Source organism: Pithys albifrons, chromosome 2 (assembly GCF_047495875.1).
Source record: "Pithys albifrons albifrons isolate INPA30051 chromosome 2, PitAlb_v1, whole genome shotgun sequence".
Classification (NCBI taxonomy): Eukaryota; Metazoa; Chordata; class Aves; order Passeriformes; family Thamnophilidae; genus Pithys; species Pithys albifrons.
The window spans coordinates 43854523-43877639 of record NC_092459.1 but is presented as its reverse complement, the minus strand read 5'-3'; the positions used below and the strand labels follow the sequence as shown (position 1 = coordinate 43877639).

General features: G+C 36.4%; 1 protein-coding gene across 3 annotated transcripts in view; it reads left to right on the top strand.

Annotated features, from left to right (window-relative positions):
• The window catches only part of ATG5 (autophagy related 5), a 76719-nt gene that overhangs the window by 29300 nt on the left and 24302 nt on the right, over nucleotides 1-23117 (top strand). For 2 of the 3 annotated variants that reach the window (XM_071548835.1, XM_071548836.1), the window contains exons 6-7: nucleotides 3991-4085; nucleotides 19687-19804. In XM_071548835.1, the coding sequence (XP_071404936.1) occupies nucleotides 3991-4085; nucleotides 19687-19804 (213 nt within the window). Of the gene's footprint in view, nucleotides 1-3990; nucleotides 4086-19686; nucleotides 19805-21761; nucleotides 21865-23117 lie in introns of those variants that run through there. The other variant, XM_071548837.1, reaches the window with a different exon arrangement.

Genomic DNA, 23117 nt, shown 5'->3' with positions numbered 1-23117 from the left:
AAGAATATTCAGGCTGAGACCCAGGGGCAAAAGAGACATAGCCTTCAGCCTCCACTAGTCCTTTGTTAACACTACTCAGCAGTGAAAGGCTCAGGAGTTACTGTCTGTTAACAATAAACTATGATGGAATTACCAAGAACTTTTTTATATAACAGGTATAAATTTGGATTAAGTCCAGTGACTGCTAAAGGATCTGCAGTCTTGCTTAATGAAGGAAACAAGAATTCTCAAAATGTTTCCCTGTAACTATTTTTTACTGTTTTAATGGGCACTTTAAAGACATGAACAATTTCTCTGAACCTTACATGCATAATGTGGCATATTGTATTTGTAAATTTATATTTGATGTTTAATTCATTGCTTAATGAATTTGTGTACTGAAATTATTGTCCTGGATTAGACACTATGTCTTTGTAGTTTTTGCCAACTCATACTTTTTATAAACATGCAATCAGATTATTTTCAGAGCTCTCAGATTCTGTGCATCTCTGTAGTACTGAATGCTAATGTTGTCTGGCATTTGGGCATTCAGTGACTGCATTTCTGATAAATGAATATTTATAAATATAGGTGACTTGGGTGATACATTTTTCATCTGATCTCTCATCAGTTATTTGGTCATTAACTTTCTGATCTTTAACATAGAATACAGAGAGAAAAGTTTTTATATTGATTTTTTGCAAAGTTGTATAGCAACCCTTATCTCTTGTTTGAGAAGTTTGATTAGTGGAGTTATATGAAACTTTTGTGCTGTCACCTCACTTTTGTTCAAATCTTCTTGTTACTTTATTGTTATTCAGATATGAACATCTGTCTTTTGCAAATACTGTTTTTTGCTAATACAGAAACTCTCTAACGCCTTTGATCAAGCACTTTCTTAAAAACAGGTGGATTGTGGAGAACAAAAACAAATCTGATTTGACTATTATGGTAGTTTAGATATCATGCAGACTGCATAACCTTTTCATGAGGAAGGGAGACAAGTGTGTGAAGTGCTTTTACTGACAGGTTGAGAACTCTTCCTTGTTTGCTGGCTTGACGAAGACTCAGTTTTGTTTTCATTGTCAAAGTTTCCGCCAGGACCTGTCTTTGTCCTATCTAGCCAACAAACGAATTAGGTCTTATAACTCATGGTAGCATAAATAACTTCCTTAAGTCTGTTTTGCATAAAGAGGGGGTACAGATAAACAAAAATGGGAGAATGAGAAGTCCTTTCACTTGTACTTTCAAGGAGGCGGGGGGGGATTTTGTGTGTTTGTGTTAATTTTAAACCTTGAGACTTAAGGATTCGTGAAAAGCAGTTGGTTTTGGATTTTGCATTTTTGGTGTTTTAGGGTTCTGGCATTTAGCCAATGCTCTGATTGCTCATTAAAGCTCTTGCCAAGTCATATATATCAGTGTGCAGACTGGATACCCTTTTCCGCTGCTTGCACTAAAAATATGTTGTCGTTTTCTTACACCTGACTTGGTTTCCTATAGTAAAAATGCTGTATCCCTGGAAAAATGTTTGGAGGACAGCAATATAAGGTTATGAGGAGGAATTAACTTAGAGGCCTTCAGATAGTGCTTAACACACAGTGAAGATCCTTCTTAAGAAATCTGACTCCATTATGTCTAGGTAGTTTACTAGAAAGTTTTTAATTCCTGAGAGATTAGATGAATTGACAGAAAGTACTTGATTACAAAACGCAACAAGTTCATCATTCAGCTGTTGCAGATTTAGTGCTCTTATATTTGGCAGCTATAGAAACTATTAGAAATTTAAACAATAGTTTGTCTTAAGCAATGTCTGAGTGTTCAGAGAATAATCTGAGAAATACAAATTTGTAAATTTACATGCCTTAAATAAAATGACTTGCATGTTTTCTGGGAGATAAGGAAGCTGGAATGAAGAACAGAAGTGAGTTAACTGCACATTACTCTTTTTTAACTTTTTTTTGCCCTTCAGGGTCAATACACTTAAGCTTCTAACATGTGTGTTATTTTTTCAGAATTTCTAGTTCTTCTGATCCATAAGATGTGTTGCTCATCTCTGTTGAATTTTGAGAACAGAAAACTGTTTCCTAATTACTGTAATGTGAGCCTTAAACAAGTAAATAAAATTAATGTTTGTTTTATTTTTGTTCAAGTAGGATGTCTCCAAATATGTAGAATCCTTGTTTGAGTCTGCTAGAACTCACTAGCTTAAGTAGGGCTTGACTGTTTTGTTTTGTGTATCATGGTAACAGTTTTATCTATTGAATTATAGTCAGAAGTGGTAATGGAAGTACAAATTGATCAATGCCTGCTGTAGGATGCATGTCCACACATGTGTAGTAAAAGCTGTAAGCTGTTCTCGGTGCTGTCTCCAAGAATGAAGGAAGTATGCTAAATCTTCACCTTCCGCCTGACAGAGTTCTTGAGGAGGAGGCAGTCATTCTTTGTGCTGGACATTTTAAGGGTAAAACTCTGACTCTGCAGGCTGGGGTTCCCAAATACAGAGCTTGAGTATATTTTGCTGCAGGGTTGTCACTGCTGCCTCCTGAGCTTCCCAGCTACGGGGTGGGACCCTGCAATGGGGTAACACCCTGTGTCCAGACAGCTCCTCATCTAGGCCAGGCCCCTGCATGGTGGTACTGACTGGAGCTCAGGTAAGTGCCTGTCAAGAGGCGCTTGCTGCTAATCAGAAAACAAGGGTGTGGAAGTATTTTCTGACATAATTATCAGGAACTGCTCCTACAGAATACCTGGCGGGAGTTTGTTTACAGTTTCTTGGAAATTCCTGCCTTGTGTTACATTCAGTCAGAAAAAGCAATGTGTTATAAACCCTGCAATATATACTAAAGAATGCCTTTTACTGCACTGACAGACATCTGTGCTGTATGCTGGAGTGAAGCAAATCTCAGAACTCCTTTTGTTTTCTGCAATTGCTTCAATTTTTGTCAGCGGTTTTGGAAACAGGAAGAACCTTTGTTCTGAGTTTCACCTTGCTTCAGGGGGGCTGAATTCTGTCATGGGTATATAGCCCAGCTTCTTGAGACTTGATTGAACATTGTGCCAAGGAGGAAAAATTGGAGACTGTGTTCCATCTGAAGAAATGCCCATTTTGTTTGGTGCCATGGAGTGATAGGGCCTACAAGGAAATTTATCCCTTGCTTTTCCCCTTCTATAAAGCTGCCTTCTGCAGCAAGGCTAGCAACAGCTTTATTCATCTTAGCTTTTTGTGTTCATTTCTAAGCACTTTTGATATTAGTTGTTTGCTTGATTTGAATAATTGATTTGCATGTATAAAAACCTTTATTACTCTTAGACATATGCTCTCCTTAATACATTTGAAACTAAAACTATTCAGTTCGTGTAGTATCTGAACAGGGTGAAATGGTGCACTGCCTCAGGCTATTTTAGTAAACCTAGTTACTTGGATAATAACAAAATTCTGTTTCAAGCATAAGCATTTATTTTTGGGTTGTATCATGAATCTGGCAATGTATTACTTGATTATATCATATGTTGTTGCAGATTGTTTTGAGATTTACATATACAAATGTAAACCCCTCAAAAAGTTTTTCTACTGCTGTAGTTTCTCTTATACTTGACACCTGTTGTTCATCTGTAGTTAAGAACAATTAGATGTTCAAAACCAATTGAAAGGCAGTGTAAACCAGTAGCAGCAGGGAGTGGAGGAACAGACACTGTTAATTGAGGTAATAAAATACATAATTTATGGCCTAGTATTTCCTTAACAGTGGGAAATAAGATATGAATTCAAGTTGCTTTCTCTTTCAGTTAGATAAGTTGCCACATCACTGTTTTCCTAGGAGAATTCAGATGACCTACCTTTTGGCTTCAGGCTAAATAGGGAAGAGAAATGTGGGGACAATAAATTCAAAACTAGGTCAAGCTTGTATAAGAAAAGTTTTCATGTTGTTCCAATCGTGTCTCATTTACTCTTTATAGCTGAAAAAGAGTATGTGTCACTAATGTTAATAAAGTCTAATTTTACTTTCACAGATAAATTTGAGCAGTTTTGGGCAATAAATCGAAAACTCATGGAGTATCCTCCAGAAGATAATGGATTTCGGTACATCCCATTTAGAATTTATCAGGTAGGAGTCAATTAAATAAAGCCACTTTTACCAAACTCTTCCACTGAAGTGTCATATATCATAATCTGTTTACAGAATTATATGTTCCCTTTTTTAACATTATAGTAAAACTTCGTACGCTCATATTTGCTGAACTCTTGAGTTGTGTGGATTAGCACACAAAATAGACTGTGTTTATTCTAATAGGTAATTGCCATTCATTATGTTGTCAGTGTGTAACATTTGAGAATGTGCTAAGGCTGGTATAGATGTTGTTTGTCAGTTTAAAAAAAAAAACAAACCCAAAAATTAATTTGATTATTAAAAATAACTGCTAACTATGAAGTCTGCTTTGGATGCCAGATGCCATCTGAAAGGTCTCAGTCAAACACTTCAGGAGCAACACTTTTCCCTCAACCACTCTATAGGCTTCTTGTTGGTGTTTTAAAGTGGAAGTAATGACATAGATCCTGCATCTAGTTCTTACCTTTGTCTTCTAATTGTGTACTTTACAATCCGATCTGTAGCTTTGAGGGGAGGGGGGGAATGTTGTGTTTCTGTTTTAATACATGAGCACCCAATTTTCCTCAGCAGTTTATTTGAAGATGTTGAAAAATTGTAAGGATTCCAAGAAACATCTCCTTAGTTTGTATAGTATTGAGGTCACAATGAAGTGACCTTAATGAAGTATTAGTATGGTTAAAAGCTTAAACAAAACTCATGTCGCCTCTCTCAAAATTGAACAGTTTGTGCTCTCTTGGAGTGTTTTAATCTATTTCTACATAGTTTTTGCACCTGTAGCTATCAAAAGAAAATCCTCTATTCATAGCACTGAATAGTCTGATTGTACTTTTTAACAGGCTATAATACCCATAGAAACTCTACAGTCTTGCAATGGGACTGAAGTAGCTTTTAATGTCACATGTAAGACATTTACTGTCATAATGAAACTTTAAATTGAGAACGGAAGTCAGTTATTTTGTCAGAGATCATAGCAGATGGCCAGGCTTGTATAAGTATCAAAAAGTATGTATCAGGAAAAGTAGTACATTATTTTGTTTGGTTGATGACTAAGTTGTTTGCTTGTTCTCTGATAGGTGTGGGGTTTTTCTAAGTCTTTTCGTAGAAATCACGTAAATGGGTTTGCAAAATGAAGGTTTTTCTGTCTGAGTCGGTTGCAAACCTTTAAAGCATGAGGGAGACTTTCTGTGATGTCAAACAATTTCATGCTAGTAAAGCTTTTAAATAAAAAAATAACAAACAAAACAAAAAACTTCGGAAATATCTATCCCTTTAGCCAGTAGTACTTATCTTGATTCTCATTATCATTTTGATTGGAAACCCTTACTTGCTCTAGTTCAAACACAAAATATCTAAGAATAGAAGACCAAAGACAACTAAAAATTATGCTGAGACAGTCATTGGGAAGGCTGTTATATATTATTTTCAGTAATAGATATATCTAAACATTTTTAGTGATGTTCCCCTTTTTAAAAAAGTGGATGCAGATGTTTCTAGCTTGTTTTGTTTGCTTTGTTAGTTTGCATACTGGATACTGCTCTGTGTTTTTAAAGGAACTTTCAAAAAGTCTTAAGAAGGGTGAGATTATAATTTAATTCCAAACAAGGAGTTAATTCCTGTGGTTTTAACGTAATTTCACAGTATTTAGTGACAGACTTTCATATGTAGAAGTAACTGATTTAAAGTGTTCTTAAGATGTATTTACCCCGAATGCATTTAATTTCCATTAGTGCTAGTAGAAGTGAGCTTTGCATTCTAATTGGTTGTTTGTAAATCCCTACATAAACACCTGATTTAACCTGGGTTTGTACTGCAGTGGATCTTTATTCCCTGTGTGTTGTCAGGTAGTATTCTTGTAGATACTTAAGGATATACAGATGAATGGCAGGAAATGTCTGGGTTTTGCCTTCAGTGGGGCAAGTTCCTCCTCTTAGTCTCTGTACCTTCCATTACTCCTAATTATTAGAAGAAAATTCTGTGAAGAGAACTGTCTAAATTGTTTCTTGTCAGCAGGAGGTGGATGAATTTGTTTTCCTTCAAAGAAATGTATTAAATTATGGTATCGACTAGCAAAATTAGTCTTAGCAGCAATTAAATGTGACTTAGCAAAGTTGCTGCAGAAAACAATGCATTCAGTAAAGTGATCTGATGTATTTTTCAGTGAAGGATTGATATTTTTAAAAACTCAAAAGCTCTTTCAATTATAAAGTCTGTCTATTAAAATACATTTCTAAAGAGTAATATGAATCATATCTCCTGTGGTGACCAAATCTGATGGAGTGTGTGGGAGAAAGATGGCAAGAATGCGAGCATTGCACTTGGATAAGTCAGAACTAAACTAACCACAGGTAATTTTAAAAACCTCTGTCCAGCACGTCGTCTTCTAAGTATAGCAGCTAAGATTGGACTACAATCCTCATATGATGATGAAGAATCCTCATAGATGATGAAGAAAAAGGCTGAGTATCACTAAGGATCAACTAGTTTGCAATTTAAAAGTTAGCTAAAGAATCTTGGAGATTTTGCTGCCAGCTGTCATATTCTGTTATTTGTGTCATATGGAACTTGCACCAGATGAACCTTTGACATAGGTGGAAACTTTTTCTACCAGAGACAGTTTAAAAATAGTGACTATGTTTTTGTGACACTTTTACTGCGATGTGTAAAAATAATTTCCCCACTTCATCACTTTAGAGGTATTTTGTCTTCACTTGACAGGTGCACAAAACCTTTTTTGCCCTTCTGTCTGATGGTACTGTTGAATAGACTGGTTTTTGCACTTGTTCTTCAAGAGCAAAAGAGAAAATAATGGTAATATTTTGACTATGTTTTGAATATAAGTGTTGCTTTTCATGTCCAGTACTAGAGCTAGTTTGACTTCTGGAATTTTCCCCCATGTTTCTAAGACCAGCTGATGTTGCACACTCTAATTGAACAAACAGTTATTGGACACTTAGTTTGCACTCATTTTTTGTATCTTGCTCTCTCCCCGTGTCACTCTCCCCCGCTTGCTTACTCTCTCCCTGTTGATCTTCTTCCTTTCCTCTGGAGTCTGCCCTATGAGTGTAACAGATTTAAAGTTGTGTATGGCATTTAGTTCTTGAGAATAAAATTACAAATGTATGTGAAAGAAAATGCATGAAAACTCTTCATGACAAGTTCTGTGTTTAGATTTCTGGAGTTGCAATTGACCTGAGGCAGGTTGGCTGTTGTGTATTTGCCAGCCCAAAGGGGAACGATCTGGGATTGTTTGTTTGTTTGTTCCTTTATCTGGGTACGGGGGAATGCCATGGTACTGGAATGAGCATTTCCTTTGCTTTTATTTTCTAAGGGTTTTGACTAGCTTCTTTTTTTTTTTTGCTTAATTACATAGTAGGCCTTAACTTTGAGCAGTTTTTCCTATCACAAGTTTCTTAAGATGTTGTGACTAAGTCATAATCACAAATTTGTTATGATGTTTATCTTCCTTAGTAACATGAGTGAAATTCTCCATACTTACATATACTTATATATCAGTTAAATCCAACACTTTACTCTTTCTATCAGAGTTGCAGGATTGAGATGTCTGAATAGACTTAATAGTTCACTATGACCTGTCCTCTAAAAATAGCAAAGAGGGAGTGTCAAATGAAATACAGTAAGACATTAATATCTAGGTCAATAAATGAAGCAGAAGCTCAAGCGTGGCTGTTTCCAAGCAATTGAAGGCTGTTTTACCCATATTTCCTCATTAATTGGCAGAGCTCAGATAATTAATTGCAAAATCCATTAAAAGTATGCAAATAATCAGCACAATTTGGCCCATGTTATGACAGCTATTGAAAAACTAATCAAAACAGATTGTTTGGAAAGATACTATGTTCACCTGTAAAGTTTTCAAGTAATAACAAATTACCCTTTTATATTAGAAGGTTATGAAATTTTTCTTTTGTTGAAAACTTGTCATTGCATTTCAAGTCTGAATTTACCTAACTTGAGTTTCTAGATTCTGTTTTGCCTTACACCACTTTAAAGTCATCTGACTTTCTGACCTCCCAAGTTCACTTACAGAGTGATTTCAGGAACTTCGGTTTTCTTTGGTAAGTGGAATCAACTGAGCTCTTTAAGCCTCTTGTTTACCTCTGCTGAAGTTGGGTTTTTTAGTCATCTTGTCAAACTCTAGCTGGTTAGGGAATTTAGGGAGACATAGAGGTGATAAGTGAGGTTTATAGAATATTAAACCAAAAATACTCGAAGCACTGGTGTCTGGTGTAATACAGGTGAAGTTAGCTGCTACTTGAAACTTCAAATCTGAAAATTTTTATGAAAGAAGTTGAAATGTAATGACTCGTGAAGCAAAAGAACTAGAAAATCTAGTCGACCCGTTGACCTGAAGAGGGCAACACAACACAGCAAGTTTCAGCTTTTTATTGTCTAGTGTAAAATGCTCTTGAACAGACCTGTGTGCAATGCCTTATTTAACTTTTCTCGTATTTATTCAAAATGATGTTTTCACACAGGACCTGCTGAAAATAGATCGAGTAACATCTTAAAAATTTTCTTTTACAAAGAGGAAGTTTGAGCAAATAGGAAAATTATGTGAAATGATAATTGATTTGTGTAACAGCTGGGCTTAGATGAATTTCTGTGCTGAAGAGAAACAAATGGACTCTGGTTCATCATCAGTTGAGTACACAGAATGATTTATTTTAATAACTGATGTTCAGCACTAAAGAAACAGTAGCACGCTTTCACCAGTTTTAAATTACTTCAAAACCAAAGCTCTATGATTGAGAAAGTTTAAAAGCTTTGTTAGATAAATCTTTTTTCCTAGTGCCTCATAATTAGGGAGAAAAAAAGCAATCATCTATATCTAGATATTACATGTGGGCAGCATGATCCGTAAATTCTTGTTTTCTGAACTGGATTGTTTTGTTCTGTACTGAAAGTGGTAACAGTTTGACTGGTTGTCACCTTCAGTTGAAGGTCACTGTGACCACAGTTGAGGTTCCAGAATTGCATAAGCTTTTCTTGTCCATTTAAGTCACACTGAAATGGGCTGGCTCAAACCAGGTCTATTAAAGATGACTTTTTTTACATATTCTCTGTTAAGGAGTGTGTATGCAGCTCTTTTAAGAGACTTAAGGAATCCATGTGGAAGATCATCCTTGTGCCTTTAAGAATCTTGGTACAGGATGGGACCTGCAGAGTTTAAAAGATAAATTCTGAGATGATAAACTGTTCTTGTCAAAAATGTGACTAAAGTTTCCATAAATATGCCCAAGTTGTCTGTAAAATTGTCACTGCCTAGTTCACAGCTGTTGTACAAGTTGCACAGTGCTCAGGGATGGAGATGCAGAAGAGATGGGGCTGTAAAAACCTCGACAATTCAGGTCACCTCTGTAAGCTGTGGTTGAGCTGTCACCAAGCTAGATAGTTCTAAGCTAGCTCAGGCTTGTCAATAGGACCTACAGCAATCCTGACTGGTGTAGATGGAGCTTGCATACAATGAATAAAGTAGTTTTACTTGTATGAAAAACAGTTAGTTGTGGTTCTGAATTTATAACTAGTTTAAAGCAATGTACTGGATTCTGCATATTGAGAAAAGCTGCATAGTATATTTTTTAAAAAAAACCTTTATCTTGTTGTATTTAGGATACTCTTAAATCTCAGAAGAATCTAAGTATTTAAAGAACCAGCAGAATCCTAGTAGTTACTAAATGAACTGTGTAAACATTTTTATAGATTTTTTTTTTTTAAGTCAAAGTACATTTTGAGTTGCAATAAAATAATGAACGCTTCTGGTGAAAAGAGAAATCGTCTGTTCCTAATTTGAAAACGTCTTAATCTTACCAAATGTCATATGCACTCCCTAGTTACAAATTGGTTGTTTCATTTTTAGCAAATTAATTTTGTATAAAACTCTTCATTTATTGTCTTTTCTCTGAATTGTCTTACGATAATGAAGTTTGATATAAATAGGTCTGTGTAAATGTTCATGTTACAAGTTTGAATTTAAAGTGGGAAGTTGGACTTCTTGTGGCTCTATTTCCCTAAACTGTTTTATTAAGATAATACTCTTGTAGATTTATGTATCATCCTAAAGTTTTTAGGAAGTTAATGTATGCATGCAATTAAAAGTAAATTGCACTTTTCAGCCTAGCCTTGAATGTTAATTCTTAAGACTATGAATACATTGAGAGGCTATGATGAAGACAATGAATGAAGCAATAATTCAGTTGAGTTAGGTCTGTGTATAATTAATATTATGTCTTGTAATTTAAATGCAGTGCTCTTTAGTGTATTGCTACCTTCTGATCATTAATGCTGGTCATTTTACTTCTCCATTTCACTTGGTTTAGTCAACACAAAGTGATTTGCCACTATCCCTACATACTTTGTAATGTGGTCAGGTTCTTATTTTCTAGCAAAAGGGACGATTACAGGCTGGAACTATTTCTGTGAGATTGACTCTCTGATGTAATAGCAAATTAAAAAACGAACCAACAAACCAAACCAAACCAACAAACAAAACACAACCCCCAAACTAACAAAAATCCCCAAACCCCACCCTAGCTGGTGAGCTGCTTTGCTTTCAGAAAAAAAGGGAAAAGCAGGTAGGGAATTATTTTCTTCAGTGAAATGAGGAATGTCATCTTTGAGGGTTATTTCTGTGTCTGTGCAGCATGAGCAGTGCTTATTGCTTAGAAATTAAGGTAGAACAAGGCCTGGCCTATGATGATGATGCAGAACTCTGCATAGATGAAAGTCACAGAAGTATCTGTTTCGATTTGTCAGTAATCAGTATGCTATGTTATTTATCCTTTGCTTATTTTTGAGTAAAATAAGTAAATAAAGCTGGTTAACTTTTACATAAAGATGAGGATTAAAAAATACGGGAAGTGTTCAGTATTTTACAAAGTGCCAAGACTTCTATAGTCACTTTCTAGAAGACTGAAAGCAAATTCTATACAGGGAAATGTGGAATGGAGCAAACCTATGAGGAAGTTGTATAATACTCAAGAAATACAATACAAATTAACAAAGAAATATTTGAAATTTATCTGTCCTTGACTAAGGAGTTCCTTCTATTTAGTTGTTACTGTAGAAAACTAAGGAGAATTGTTGAATTTAATGGTTTGAAGTAGATTGGAAGTGGTGTATGAAGTATCGTACTCTTCGCTGCTCCTAAGCAAGCAATGAAGTGTTTCCTTGTTGTTTCCTTTGTAGGTAGTCAGTCCTCTGTTGCTTATTTTTATGTAAGATTTAGGTCTGCATGTGCACATAAGACTCTGCAGCTGTGAAGAGTGCTAATGATTTGTTGTCCCTGACACTCCAGATACCTTGATATTTTACCAATTACAAATAAAAATCCTTTTCTTTGATGGAAATTTAATATTTCAAGGCCATGCTTTTATTGTAGGCGTCTTTTGTCTTCTCAGTGTTGAACAAAACTGCTTCTTGAAGCTGTTTCTTCTGTTTAGTGTCTGTTACTTCTGGCCATATGACAGTTGCCTGCTCTCTGCTCTGTGTATCCTGAGTGTTGACTTCCTTTTGCTTCTAGTATCTGTACAATTCACCTGAGATTAAATAATGCACATTCTGTTGTTTAGAGACTATAGTGCTACTTTACCTGAACAAGAAAACTTAATGTCACCAGATGACGGGCAGAGTGTGGTTCAGGCATGCTTGTTAGGTATTTTGAGTGGTGTTTCTGCAACTTTTTGGATGGAGTTGGTAATAGAATTTTTAACATTTCCAAAAATGATCCACCTGGTATAAGAAGACATGTACAGTGAGAGCTGTGACCAGGAAAGCTAAACGATATCCTGGGTTTGCTGTATGTTGAGAGTTGCCTGCATGATGAGGGAAGTGATCTTTCCACTCTACTCAGCACTGCTGAGGCCACGCCTGGAGTTCAGTTTTGGACTCCCCAGGGCAAGAGAGGCGTGGAGCTACAGGGAGAGAGAATCCAGTAAAGAGCCACTAGGGTGATTAAGGGTGCATCTAATAAGAGAAAAAAAAAGTCTGAGAGACATGGGACTGTTCAGCTTAGAGAAGAAAAGGTTCAGGGGGATTTCATCAATGTGTATAAGTATCTGCCTGAACATCAGGAAATACTTTGACTACAAAAATCAATGTGGACAGCATGATGCATCTTTAGATAAACAGTCATAGAAACAGAACCAATGTCTTCTATTCTGAAGTATTGCTATATACTCGTCCCATTAAATTGTTAATCACAAATTTAATGAATGCTTTTTAACTAGGCATATTTTTTTATAGGTAAGTAGAACATGTGGTGGGATTTTAACTTTCAAATGTTATATATGGTTCTAATTACTCATTCCTATTACATAAAGCTTTTTCTAAAAGATTGTAAGGAAGCATTCTCTGCCAGTTTAAATAATATGGAAAAGGGTGATATATTAAATAGTTCTTTAATCTTTCTAAAGATGAGCAAGTAATGGCCCTCAACAATGTGTGGGAGAATTAACCGAAATAGTTGCCATATTTCTCTGCAGGTTTATAATAATGCTAAACTATTGTTAGTTGTGTAGAAAGTTAGGATAGGACTGCAGTTGCTTCATAGAGTGTGATCTGTTCAAAGAAAGGCTTCAAGAAGACATGAGTTGTTGCCCACATACAATAAGGAGAATAGTCCTTAACTATTCATGATCAAAAGTGGTTCAATATTATTGTCTAGACATAACTGTAATAAGTCCTACTGCATAAAATTTTAACCTCATTCCAGATGTGTTTATAATTCTAGTTGTGGCTTTCATTTGACTGCAGTCTTGAGTAAGATACTAGATAATTCTGGCATTATTACTTGCATCAATTCTTCATGTAATGTTTGCCACATGTTATGGTGGCCATTGTTATGGTCTGTTAAAGCTTCCACCCAGAGAACATGTCATGTAACTGTCCTTGCTTTTAGAACAGTGATCCTTAGTGTTCAAAACCCAGGGGATTTCTGACTTGTGTAATACTGTTAGGAGTGCTCTCAAGAATAACAGTATTTTCATTTGGAACTGTGATTCCTTGATATCTGTGATTGATAGAATGATTGCCTCCCCATTTAAGAGATTTAAAGATGTGTCCAAATACACATTTGTTAAGATCATTAATATGCATATGTGCCTGAATTCATAGAATTAACTTAAGCTTCAAGATAGTGATAGACTTCTGCACGCTAATTTAGGTGACTGCTGTTAGTGTAATTAAATGTATAAAGTGTAGCCTGTTTGTTTAATCTTCTTTTGCTCTTGTTGTTTCAAGCCTCTTAAAAATATTAGGGACTATAATGTTCCTGTCCATCACCATAAACACTTCTAATTTAATGAGGAAACCAAAGCTTCTTGTAACATAATTTCAGAACTTCTAATACGAACTCAAGGAAAAGTGAAAGGATGCATTTTTGCCACCACTAAACTAGATAATTTATTAGTGCAATATAAAATGTAGTATGGGAAAACCAAGTAATTTGATTTATTATGTATATTGATTTTAAAACTCGTTCTGCAACCCAGAGCACATGTTGTCAGTGACTCAATTTTTGTGGTAATTCTAGATGGATGTGTTGAGCATGTTTATACTCCTTTTTGTCCTACAGTTTTTAGCTACATGTTGGAAATATAAAAACATTACTTAGTTCTTTTATTCAAAAAAGTTAATTGATTCTGTTTTATGAGATGTACCTTATTCTCTGAGCAGTGCTGTGATTTTGCATGTAAGCAGTTCACAATTTTGAATGCTGACAAAGCAATGCCAGCCTTACTCAAGGCACGCAAAATCATAACTGGGGCGCCTACTTGGAGTTTACAGAGGCTAATTAAAGAAATACTAGAAACAGTCTGGTTTTTTTGACTGTTGTTCCAGTCCTAACATCTTGAAGAGTAAGTAAAATAGAAAAATTATCAAAGGTATAGAAAAAAGCTGTGTGGCCTCTGGGAGATGAAAATCACCTTTGTGAAAGAGATGAAGTTTATTTTAAAAAGCTTTTTTTAAAAAGAATAAAAAATAAAACAAGAACAACTCCCACCTAAAAACATTGCTTGCGCCTTCTCCACAATTAAGTACTTGGTGATTCTGTTCTAATACTAAGAAAAAGTCACCCAGAAATGCCAGCAGAAAACCAGCATTTCAGCACCAGTGAAAGAGCACTATTTCAGACCGGGATTTGCAGTATCATGTTTTCATACAGACATGGTATTGTGATAGTTTGCGACTACAGCAACGCATCGTCTTTTCAAATAGTCACTTCTAATTTGTGCACTGAGATTTTTAATTGAAAACATTTCTACAAAGTAGAAGACCCTCTAAAAATATGAAAATATTCTTTAGCAAATATTTAATAAAATTTAAATAATTAATTATATTTTCAAGGAGTAGGTATTTTCCTGTTGGGTATTCTTATATGAAATAACTTGCACCACTGTGTAAACTTACTACTTTTAAAGCTTCTTGGTTGAGTTTAAATTGGTTTAAGCAAAATGGGTCTAGGAAATTAAGAGAGTTTTTTTTAGTATGAAGTGTTTCCTTACAAAACAGCACAGACTATGAACTTGACAAGTTACTGAAAATATGATGGAGTATGTAGGGAAGTCTCAAGTTTTACAGTTTTGGGCTGCCAGTGTATGCACATGTCGGAATTGTAAGAAATTCTTTTTTTACTTTGTGGGTTCAATATGTATGCTGACTTTTATTTGTTTGAATACTGAATAGCAGCTGAATGTTTAGTCAGAAAATCCAAATCCCTTCCTCTAGATGAAAATACTGGTAACTGTGATCTTTCCAGATTATAACCCAACAGTTCGCAAGTTATGTTTTTTATTTTAAGATGCATCCTGTATAAAATGTCGGACTAATTAAATTGTGGATTTCATGCAGTGTTTGATGTTCTGTTGATTCTGAAAAGGACCAGGCAAGCTGACAACTTTTTTTTTTTTTTTTGGTGTCAGGGTGGTAGGGAAAAAGTTACAACTGTTAGCACAATATGTAACTATATAGCTTGTCTCCAGTTCTGTGAGGCTTTACACTGCCTTAGAGGGCCTCTTAAAACTTGCCCTCATCTATTACTCTTGTCAATGCTGCTATACCTGAATAGGTAATTTTAACCTGTTTTTTTCTTTCTCACTCTAGTGTAATTTGTCTTCACTGTCATGTCCCTGTCACTGTAATGGTTTAAATTTTCTTTAAAAAAAGAGTATAAGTTTTCCTTTGTTCTGCAAAGAATGAGATTTGTGGTGCTACGTAATAATGTCGAAGAATGAGAAATTGCAGTTAAGTCCAACTTTATAGAAAATATGTGAATTTAGAGATGAAGATTTGCTATCATAAAAGTGTGATAATTTGATACTATCTATGGCCAGACTTGGCGAATGCAGATTTGGGCAGGGCTCTCCCCATGTGGATGTGCCCTTCCAGCCTGTGCAGTGGATTTTTTAGGTGAGGCACAGCGTGCACAGAACTGGCCCCACCGTTTAAGTCCTGAGGTCCATCTGCCACGGCCGAGTGAGCTTGGACAGTGATAGTGAAGTCCTCGGGACTGTCCCAGCATCCGGTACTAACTGGGGCTGACCCTGCTGAGCTCCTGAGATGTGACGGGATGGGATGGCAGGGAGGCATTGAACTGCCAGGGGACGTTCCCACTGAGACTGGAACTCAGGACCTTGGGATTCAGAGTCCAGAGTGCTCTCCTTTACACCACGGGACTGCCCTAATTTGATACTATAATCACAGTAAAATGCACTGCAATTTTTGTGTCAGGTGGTTGTCTTCATATGCTCAAATACTTGAAGGTATTTCCTTTGCACATGTTGACAGTTACTGGTTGACTTTCACCTGTTGTGTCCTGCAAATGCATCCAGAGTCTTAAACAGCTCACACCTACATGGAGGCTAGACTGTAAAATAAAATCAAAAAGTGCTCCACGCTGTTGAAGCTATGATAATTTTAGTAGGAAAAACTATGGATACTGTATGAATACATGCTTTAGGTCTGATGTAGATTTATTTAAAATCATTGTCAGTTAGCAGTTATGCAGTGATGTCTTTGTGGGTTAAATTACAGGTGGTACTTTTTTGCATGATTGATTAAGCAAATATTGTACAAAACATAACATGAAGGAGTTATTCTTGGTGGCCGTTCTTTCATGTGTTGTATTAAATAGAATCAGAGAACAGTTTGAGTTGGAAGGGGCCTTTCAAAGGCCATGGACAGGGACATCTTTCACTGAACCAGGTTGCTCAAAGTTTCATCCAGCATGGCTGGAAACACTTCCAAGGATGGCAATACTAGAGTAGAAAGTTGTAGTCAAGTTTGGCTTATGTTACTACACTTGAGAAAGGGTAATGGTAAGATTTTTAAAAAATTATTTATGCTCCTGTATGACTAAGATACTTCAAAAATTTGTCCTATAAATATTGTGGATTGTAGGATGGGACTTCTGACTCTTTTAATGTGTAAGGGATCTGCAGCATGTGAGGGAAGAAGTGTAAGCATGTTGGTGTAATACTGTGCCTGTAGGATTAGATTTGTGAGCCACAGTCTTTGTATAAACAACATGCAGTTACTTTTATCATTTTAACATTGATGAAGACCAGTGATTTTTATTTACATTACCACATCTGTGTTGTTTAACACTTAGAATACAAAACTGAACTAATTTTCTATAATGTTTCATGATGGCAGCTAAGGATATTGTATTGCAGCAGTCAGCAGCTATGTGGGAGGCTTGAGAAAATACATCTTTGGTTTTTTTGGCTTTTCCTTTCCTATTATAACTAGGGGGGGAAATTATCATAATTTATTAATAAGAAATGAGAAATTGCAGTACACACTTGGGTAATTCTTGTTTTAAAAATCTGTTGATGATAATGACCTTTGCTTGCATAATTCTTCTGGTGTTTATTTCCACTCCTGCTTCTTGTGGGAGCTATGACTAGACTTCTGTGAATACATCATGATTTTTAAAAATCAAACTGGATACTAAATTGTTTTGGCTATGTTTTAAGGGTTTTTTTCCCTTTTTGTTGTTGTTGTATTTTGGAAGTTCATGTCTTTGGTGTAATGTGCCAGAGCTCCCTTCTCAAGTGTAGAACTTTCTGAGGTGGATCCTGCTTAGCTGTGTGCTTCCCATCATTTTTCAAATGTTCAGACATTTCATTAGCACTGTTTGCTATCCTGAGGACACACAGAATTGGCCGTAGCAGCTATAAGCTCCTTCGGATCGGTCTTCATAAGAAAAACTGGGAAAAGACGCTTTTTCCATTTTTGGAGACTATTGTCAAGAAGTAACAAGTAGTTGTGTGTCAACAGTTCTGCACTGTACAGTCCTGGAGTTACTTCTGAGTTCATGTAGCACTCCTGGGAAAAGACTCCTTTCCTGCCTGTGACTGACAGTTATGTTGTCATGGTTAACCTACTTCTGGCTTTTCATGTAGGCAGATGACACCATAACCTCTTTTCAAAAATAATTTTTAACTTTTGAGTTTTTTGCTATACTTGGTTTATTTAGGTTTGGGGTTTAGAGGTTTTTTTGTGAGGGTTTGTTTGCATGATTGTTTTTTTCTCCCCAAAAACCTCTACTGGGAGACAAAATACTTTTTAATGTTCAGTTGGGTTGTTTTCTTTCTGTTTGTTAGTTACCGTAGTAGGACAGGAACCACTTTCCAAGAGGTAGGAAACTAAATTTGAGAGGGGCAGTGGCTTGTATTGCCTTTTCCAATTAAGATACTATTAAGATACTATGGTGGAAGCGTCATTTATTATAGCCCAGTCCCCCATCATGCAGAACACATCAGCTGTTTTCAGGAGTTAGCTGCTAGCAGAAAATTGTCAGCAACAATTTAGAGCTTGATTAAAGTGCTTGGGTTGGTTGAATACAGGATTTTTAACTTTTCTTTTCTGGCTCAGGTACCAAGTTTGGGTGGAGAGGTCGGGTTGTCAGGAAAAAAACCTTTGTCCTTGCACTGTCAGGTTCTTGCTGACCCTGGGGTTGCTTTTACAGATACTCAAAGAAGAAGATTGCATTAACATAACCACAGTTTTTAAGTAGCTGCAGATCATTCAGCCATAGGAGGTCTGCATGGTTTCACAAGGAGCCCCTGGAAAAACTCAAGCACAAAAAGGAAGCCTACAGAGGGTGGAAGCAAGGGCAGATAGATAGCCTGGGAGGAGTACAGAGAAATTGCCTGAACCGACAGGGATCAGGTTAGGAAACCTAAAGACATGTTAGTATTAAATCTGGCCAAGGACATTCAGGGCAACAAGAAAAGCTCCTATAGAAATGTCAAGGATAAAAGGAAGACTAGAAAAATTGTGGGTTCTCTCCAGAAGGAAATAGGAGGGTTGTTTACCTGAGACATGGAGGTACTCAGTGTCTTTTTTGCCTCGGTCTTCACCAGCAAGGGCTCAGCTAGACTGCCCAAGTTGCAGAAGGCAAAGGGCAGGGACTGGGAAAATGAAGGAGGAGGAGATCAGGTTCAAGAACACACAAGTCCATGGGACATGATGAGAGGCATCCCCCCAGATCCTGAGGGAACTGGCAGATGAAGTGGCTAAGCCACTACCCATCATATATGAAAAGTTGTGGCAGTCCAGTGAAGTTCACCCCAGTTTTAAAAAAGGAAAACAAGGAAGACCTGGGGAACTACAGGCCAGTTGGTCTTACCTCAGTTCCCAGCAAGCTCACGGAGCAGATCCTTCTGGAAACTGTGCTAAAGCTTATGGGGAATAAGAGGTTCAGCTTGTTCAGCCTGAAGAAGAAAAGTCTCCAGACAGACCTCACAGGAGCCTTCCAGTACCTTAAGGGGGCCTACAAGAGAGCTAGAGAGGGACTTTTTATGAGGACTTGTGGTGATAGGACAAGGGAGGGGAATGGCTTTAAACTGAAGGACCCACAACTGAAATAATTCTGAATTCCTTTGCATGTCTGCAGCAGATGTAGGACATAAATATTCCTATATATATGACTGATTTCTTAAGTAGGCAGGTTGTCTATCAAAGCACACTTGTTTCTTTTCTTTTTCTTTTTTTTTTTAATTATACTGTTTCTTGCATCTGAAATAGTTTCAAATTTTCTACATGAAATCTATTGGAAAAAAGTTCATCTGCCTTGACATGCAAGGAAACTTGTTTGCTACTGAAAATGCCTTATGTGCTTCTAAAAGGAGGAAGGTACACTATTGCAAAAAGTACTGGGTATTTTGACTTGGCAAAACATAGGTGTATGTTGAACTCTTAAAGTTTGTGCTCACTGCTTGTTTTCCTTAAAGAATATATTAAAATGTTTTGTTCAAGCAGATCATAATTCCCGTAAAAGAAGGTTTGGTGGGTTTAAAAAAAAATTAACAATTTTATATCCATGACACTGTCTGTAAATTATCTTCACATCTTTTCTGGGGTGACAGCTTACTTGCAATTGTTAATAAACTAAAATTGCCCTGCATTTCCTGGTATGAATGAAATGCAAGGCCGGGGCGGAGACTGTGGAATACCAGATGTTTCTTTTGCCTGCAGCCTTTTGTTCTGTCCTATCTTCTACCTATCTCAAGTGGTTATACTGCATATTTGCACAGTCCTTAAATTGTTTTTGCTGATTTTGTTATTAAAACAGGCAACAACAGAGAAACCTTTTATACAGAAGCTGTTTCGACCAATTGCTTCAGGAGGACAGTTGCATACTTTGGGAGACCTGCTAAAAGATGTGTGTCCCAGTGCTATCGCCCCTGAAGGTACTGCAGAAATAACTTTTGCCCTATAAGATAATTTTTTTCTGTTGATTTATTGGTTTTATTGGTGTGATTTTATTTTCTAATAGCAGTATTTTGGAGGTAGAACTAATCCACAGTACCAGAATTTCAGATTTCACTCCTTCCTGGCTTTTTACTGTGACCTGCATCACCTGCACTGTTCTGAGAGGATAAGACTGAACCTTAGCCATTCCTGAAAAATTAATCTCTGCAAATTTTATTTCAAATTTCATGTACTACTTTGCCATCATGGTGTTCTTAATAAAAACACTCACATGTTATTTTCTGCACTTTTAAAACATTTTCTTAAAGCATCAGCAGAAATTTTGTTACCTTTCATTTTGTATTGCAAAAGCTTTTCATATGTAAAACTCTAATACTGATAGAAATTGAAGATGTTTTCAGAATGCTTTTTTCCCTGTTGAAGCCCATCCTCGTAAAATTTACCAGAAAGAGATTGTTGCTAGTGGGTAATAGTATATGTATGATTACTAAGTAGTATTGTGTGACGAGATACCAATTAGTTCATGTAGCATTAAATAATTTCATGCATTAGCATTTGTTGGTCGGCACTTATTCAGAAAACAAGCATTTCTTAATGTTATTTTAGCCTCAAAGATTACCACTACTGGAACTCTCATATACTTTTTAGATGGGATAAATATAAAAGTAATGTACTCTGCAAATTAACATCCAGGTTTTTTAATATGAAAGGTTTTTTATCATGTTCCTGCTAGTGTCTTACCAGTACCTGTAAATGAGTAACTTCTTTTTTTCTTCAGTCAATAAATCACAGTTTCTTTTGAGAAATGTGTGATATTCTAATGAAGATCTTCATACAGAATTTACTGGTGGAGTATCAGTGTTTTTTGAGAGTGAAGCACTAAATATGAAATCAGTGTAAAAATCTGTAAGATTTTGTTACACATAGAAATTGCCTCATTCAAAATCAAACAGTTGTCATAGATTTCTGTAAGTATCATGATCTTAGAAATTGACAAAAATCTCAAAGTAATTTTTTACCCCTGTATAATACTTGTTAACACATGGAAACAATTTCCAAAAATAACAGACGTTAAGAAAAAGATGAAATGTTTCTAACCACCTGTCCATGTTTCATAAAGCTACTATAAATTTTGGAGCATTATTTTAGGTAATGCCTTTAGCTAGCTGTCCAAAAGATAAGGGAAGACAAATAAATACTTTATTGGTAGCACAAGCAAGTTTAACTGTCTTCAAGTACTGTCAGTATCCTACAGACACCAGTGAAAAGGCACAGAGTGAATTTAAAAAAAAATGAATGAGAAGGATGGATGTATTTAACTTGGAAAGCAGTCAAAAGCACAAATTAAATGAAAGAAACTCCAAAAGCATTTATACAAAAGTTATTCCAGGATATGGGGGATGATAATTTTTATTTTGCCAATTGCTGCAGGTGGCAAATGTGCTAGTTACTGCCTTTATTAAAAATCTGAATGTAATGCTGTTCTGAGTACCAGGGATGGTGCTTCCCATCTGTAGGCCTTCTGAAAGTGCCAGCCCTCAATAGCAGAACAGAATATGTTGTGTTAATTGCTTCTTTCATTTTTGTTGAAGACTAGAAGAATGTATTTTTTTTACTCAATGGAGACAAAAAAATTGTTATTATTTGGAAGAAAAATTAAAATAGGTATTATACTTAAGAGGAGCAATTTGAAATTTGGCATATTTCCTTGTATGGGAATGTACTTCTCTGTTCCTGTATACATCTGATTACATTTGGCCTGATTTCTAAGAAATGTACAAACTTCAGAGTTTAATAAATAAATTTGATCCCTCACATGGGTGTGAGCTGTCTAGAATTCCACAGATTTTTCTCCTGTATTGTAGCTTTGTATTGTAGTGTTGTTCAGTTGCTCCTCTTGTAATCTGAGTCTTCTCCTTTTGTGGTATGTAACAGAAGGAAAGCTGTGGAACCTAAATGCAGAAAATAATGTGGATTCTTGAGGAGATAAGAGAGCAGACTGATACACAGAGGCAGTGGATGGCTGAAGCAGACTCACTGAACAAGTAATTTGGAAGAAAATGACAGATCTGGGAGTCATTAAATGTGGTGGGGCGAGCAACTTTAAACAATGTGACAGGATAAAAGAGACTGGGGCAAAAGCCAAAGCCTGACATAATAAATGCGAACACCTGGACAGGGTAAGCAGCATAGGAGATGATAAAAGCATGAGGGTGAAAAAGAAACATTGCCTGTGGAATATACATAGAGATCGTGCAAGACATCTGTGAAAGAATGGGGAGTAGAAATCCTGCTTGACAAGTGATTCAGAGAAGGGATTTGGAGGAACAATTTGAATCAGAAAAGAAGGGCAGTTTGCCTGGCAGAATGACAAGATGCAGGTGAATAGGTGGCCAGGTAGAGCTGGAGATAGTAAGATGAAAGACTGAGGAATGCTTGTTGAGGGTTTGCTGTACCCCAGACAGGAATACAAAGTAGAAAATTAGGCATGGCAGCATGGAAAGAAAAAAGAGAAGCAGAACTAGAACAAAATTGGGTGCTGGAGCGGGTCCAGAGAAGAGCAACAAGGCTGGTGAAGGGACTGGAGCACAAGCCCTATGGGGAGAGGCTGAGGAAGCTGGGGTTGTTTAGCCTGGAGAAGAGGAGGCTTAGGCTCATCACTGTCTAGAACTACCTGAAGGGAAATTCTAGCCAGGTGGGGTTTGGTCTGTTTTCCCAGGCAATAGGAAGGTTGTCCTGTCAGAAAGCTCCCTCCTGCCTTGAAATCTTGACAAGAGACTATGATGATGAACGAGATATTAGCATATAGACTAAACTGGCAAAAGTGACTGAAATAAAACTTATGAGAGTCAACTACTTTTCCACTTTATACGTTTGATTAGAAATACATAAAAATTCAAGAAATGTTTTCCTTATTATCTTCTCACAAGGAAGGCCATGAAAAGCGTTCCCAATGTCTTTGAGACAAGGATGACAGCATTTTATGATAGATGCTCATTTTCAAAATGTTGTTCATGAGATCTGCCTGGAACTTTTCCATCTTTGGAAAGTTTGGCATGTTAACTCTCAGTAAATTCCAAGCCGTTTGTTAAAGATAATACACAAGAATTTTACAACAGGACAAGGGGGCATGGGCTCAAGCTCTGCCAGGGGAAATTTAAGTTGGAGATTAAAAAAAAAATTGTTTTCAGAGAGTGCTCAGGCCTTGGAGTGGCCTGTCCAGAGAGGTGGTGGATTCACCGTCCTTCAAGGTTTTTAAACTGAGATTGGATGTGGTACTGAGTGCCATGA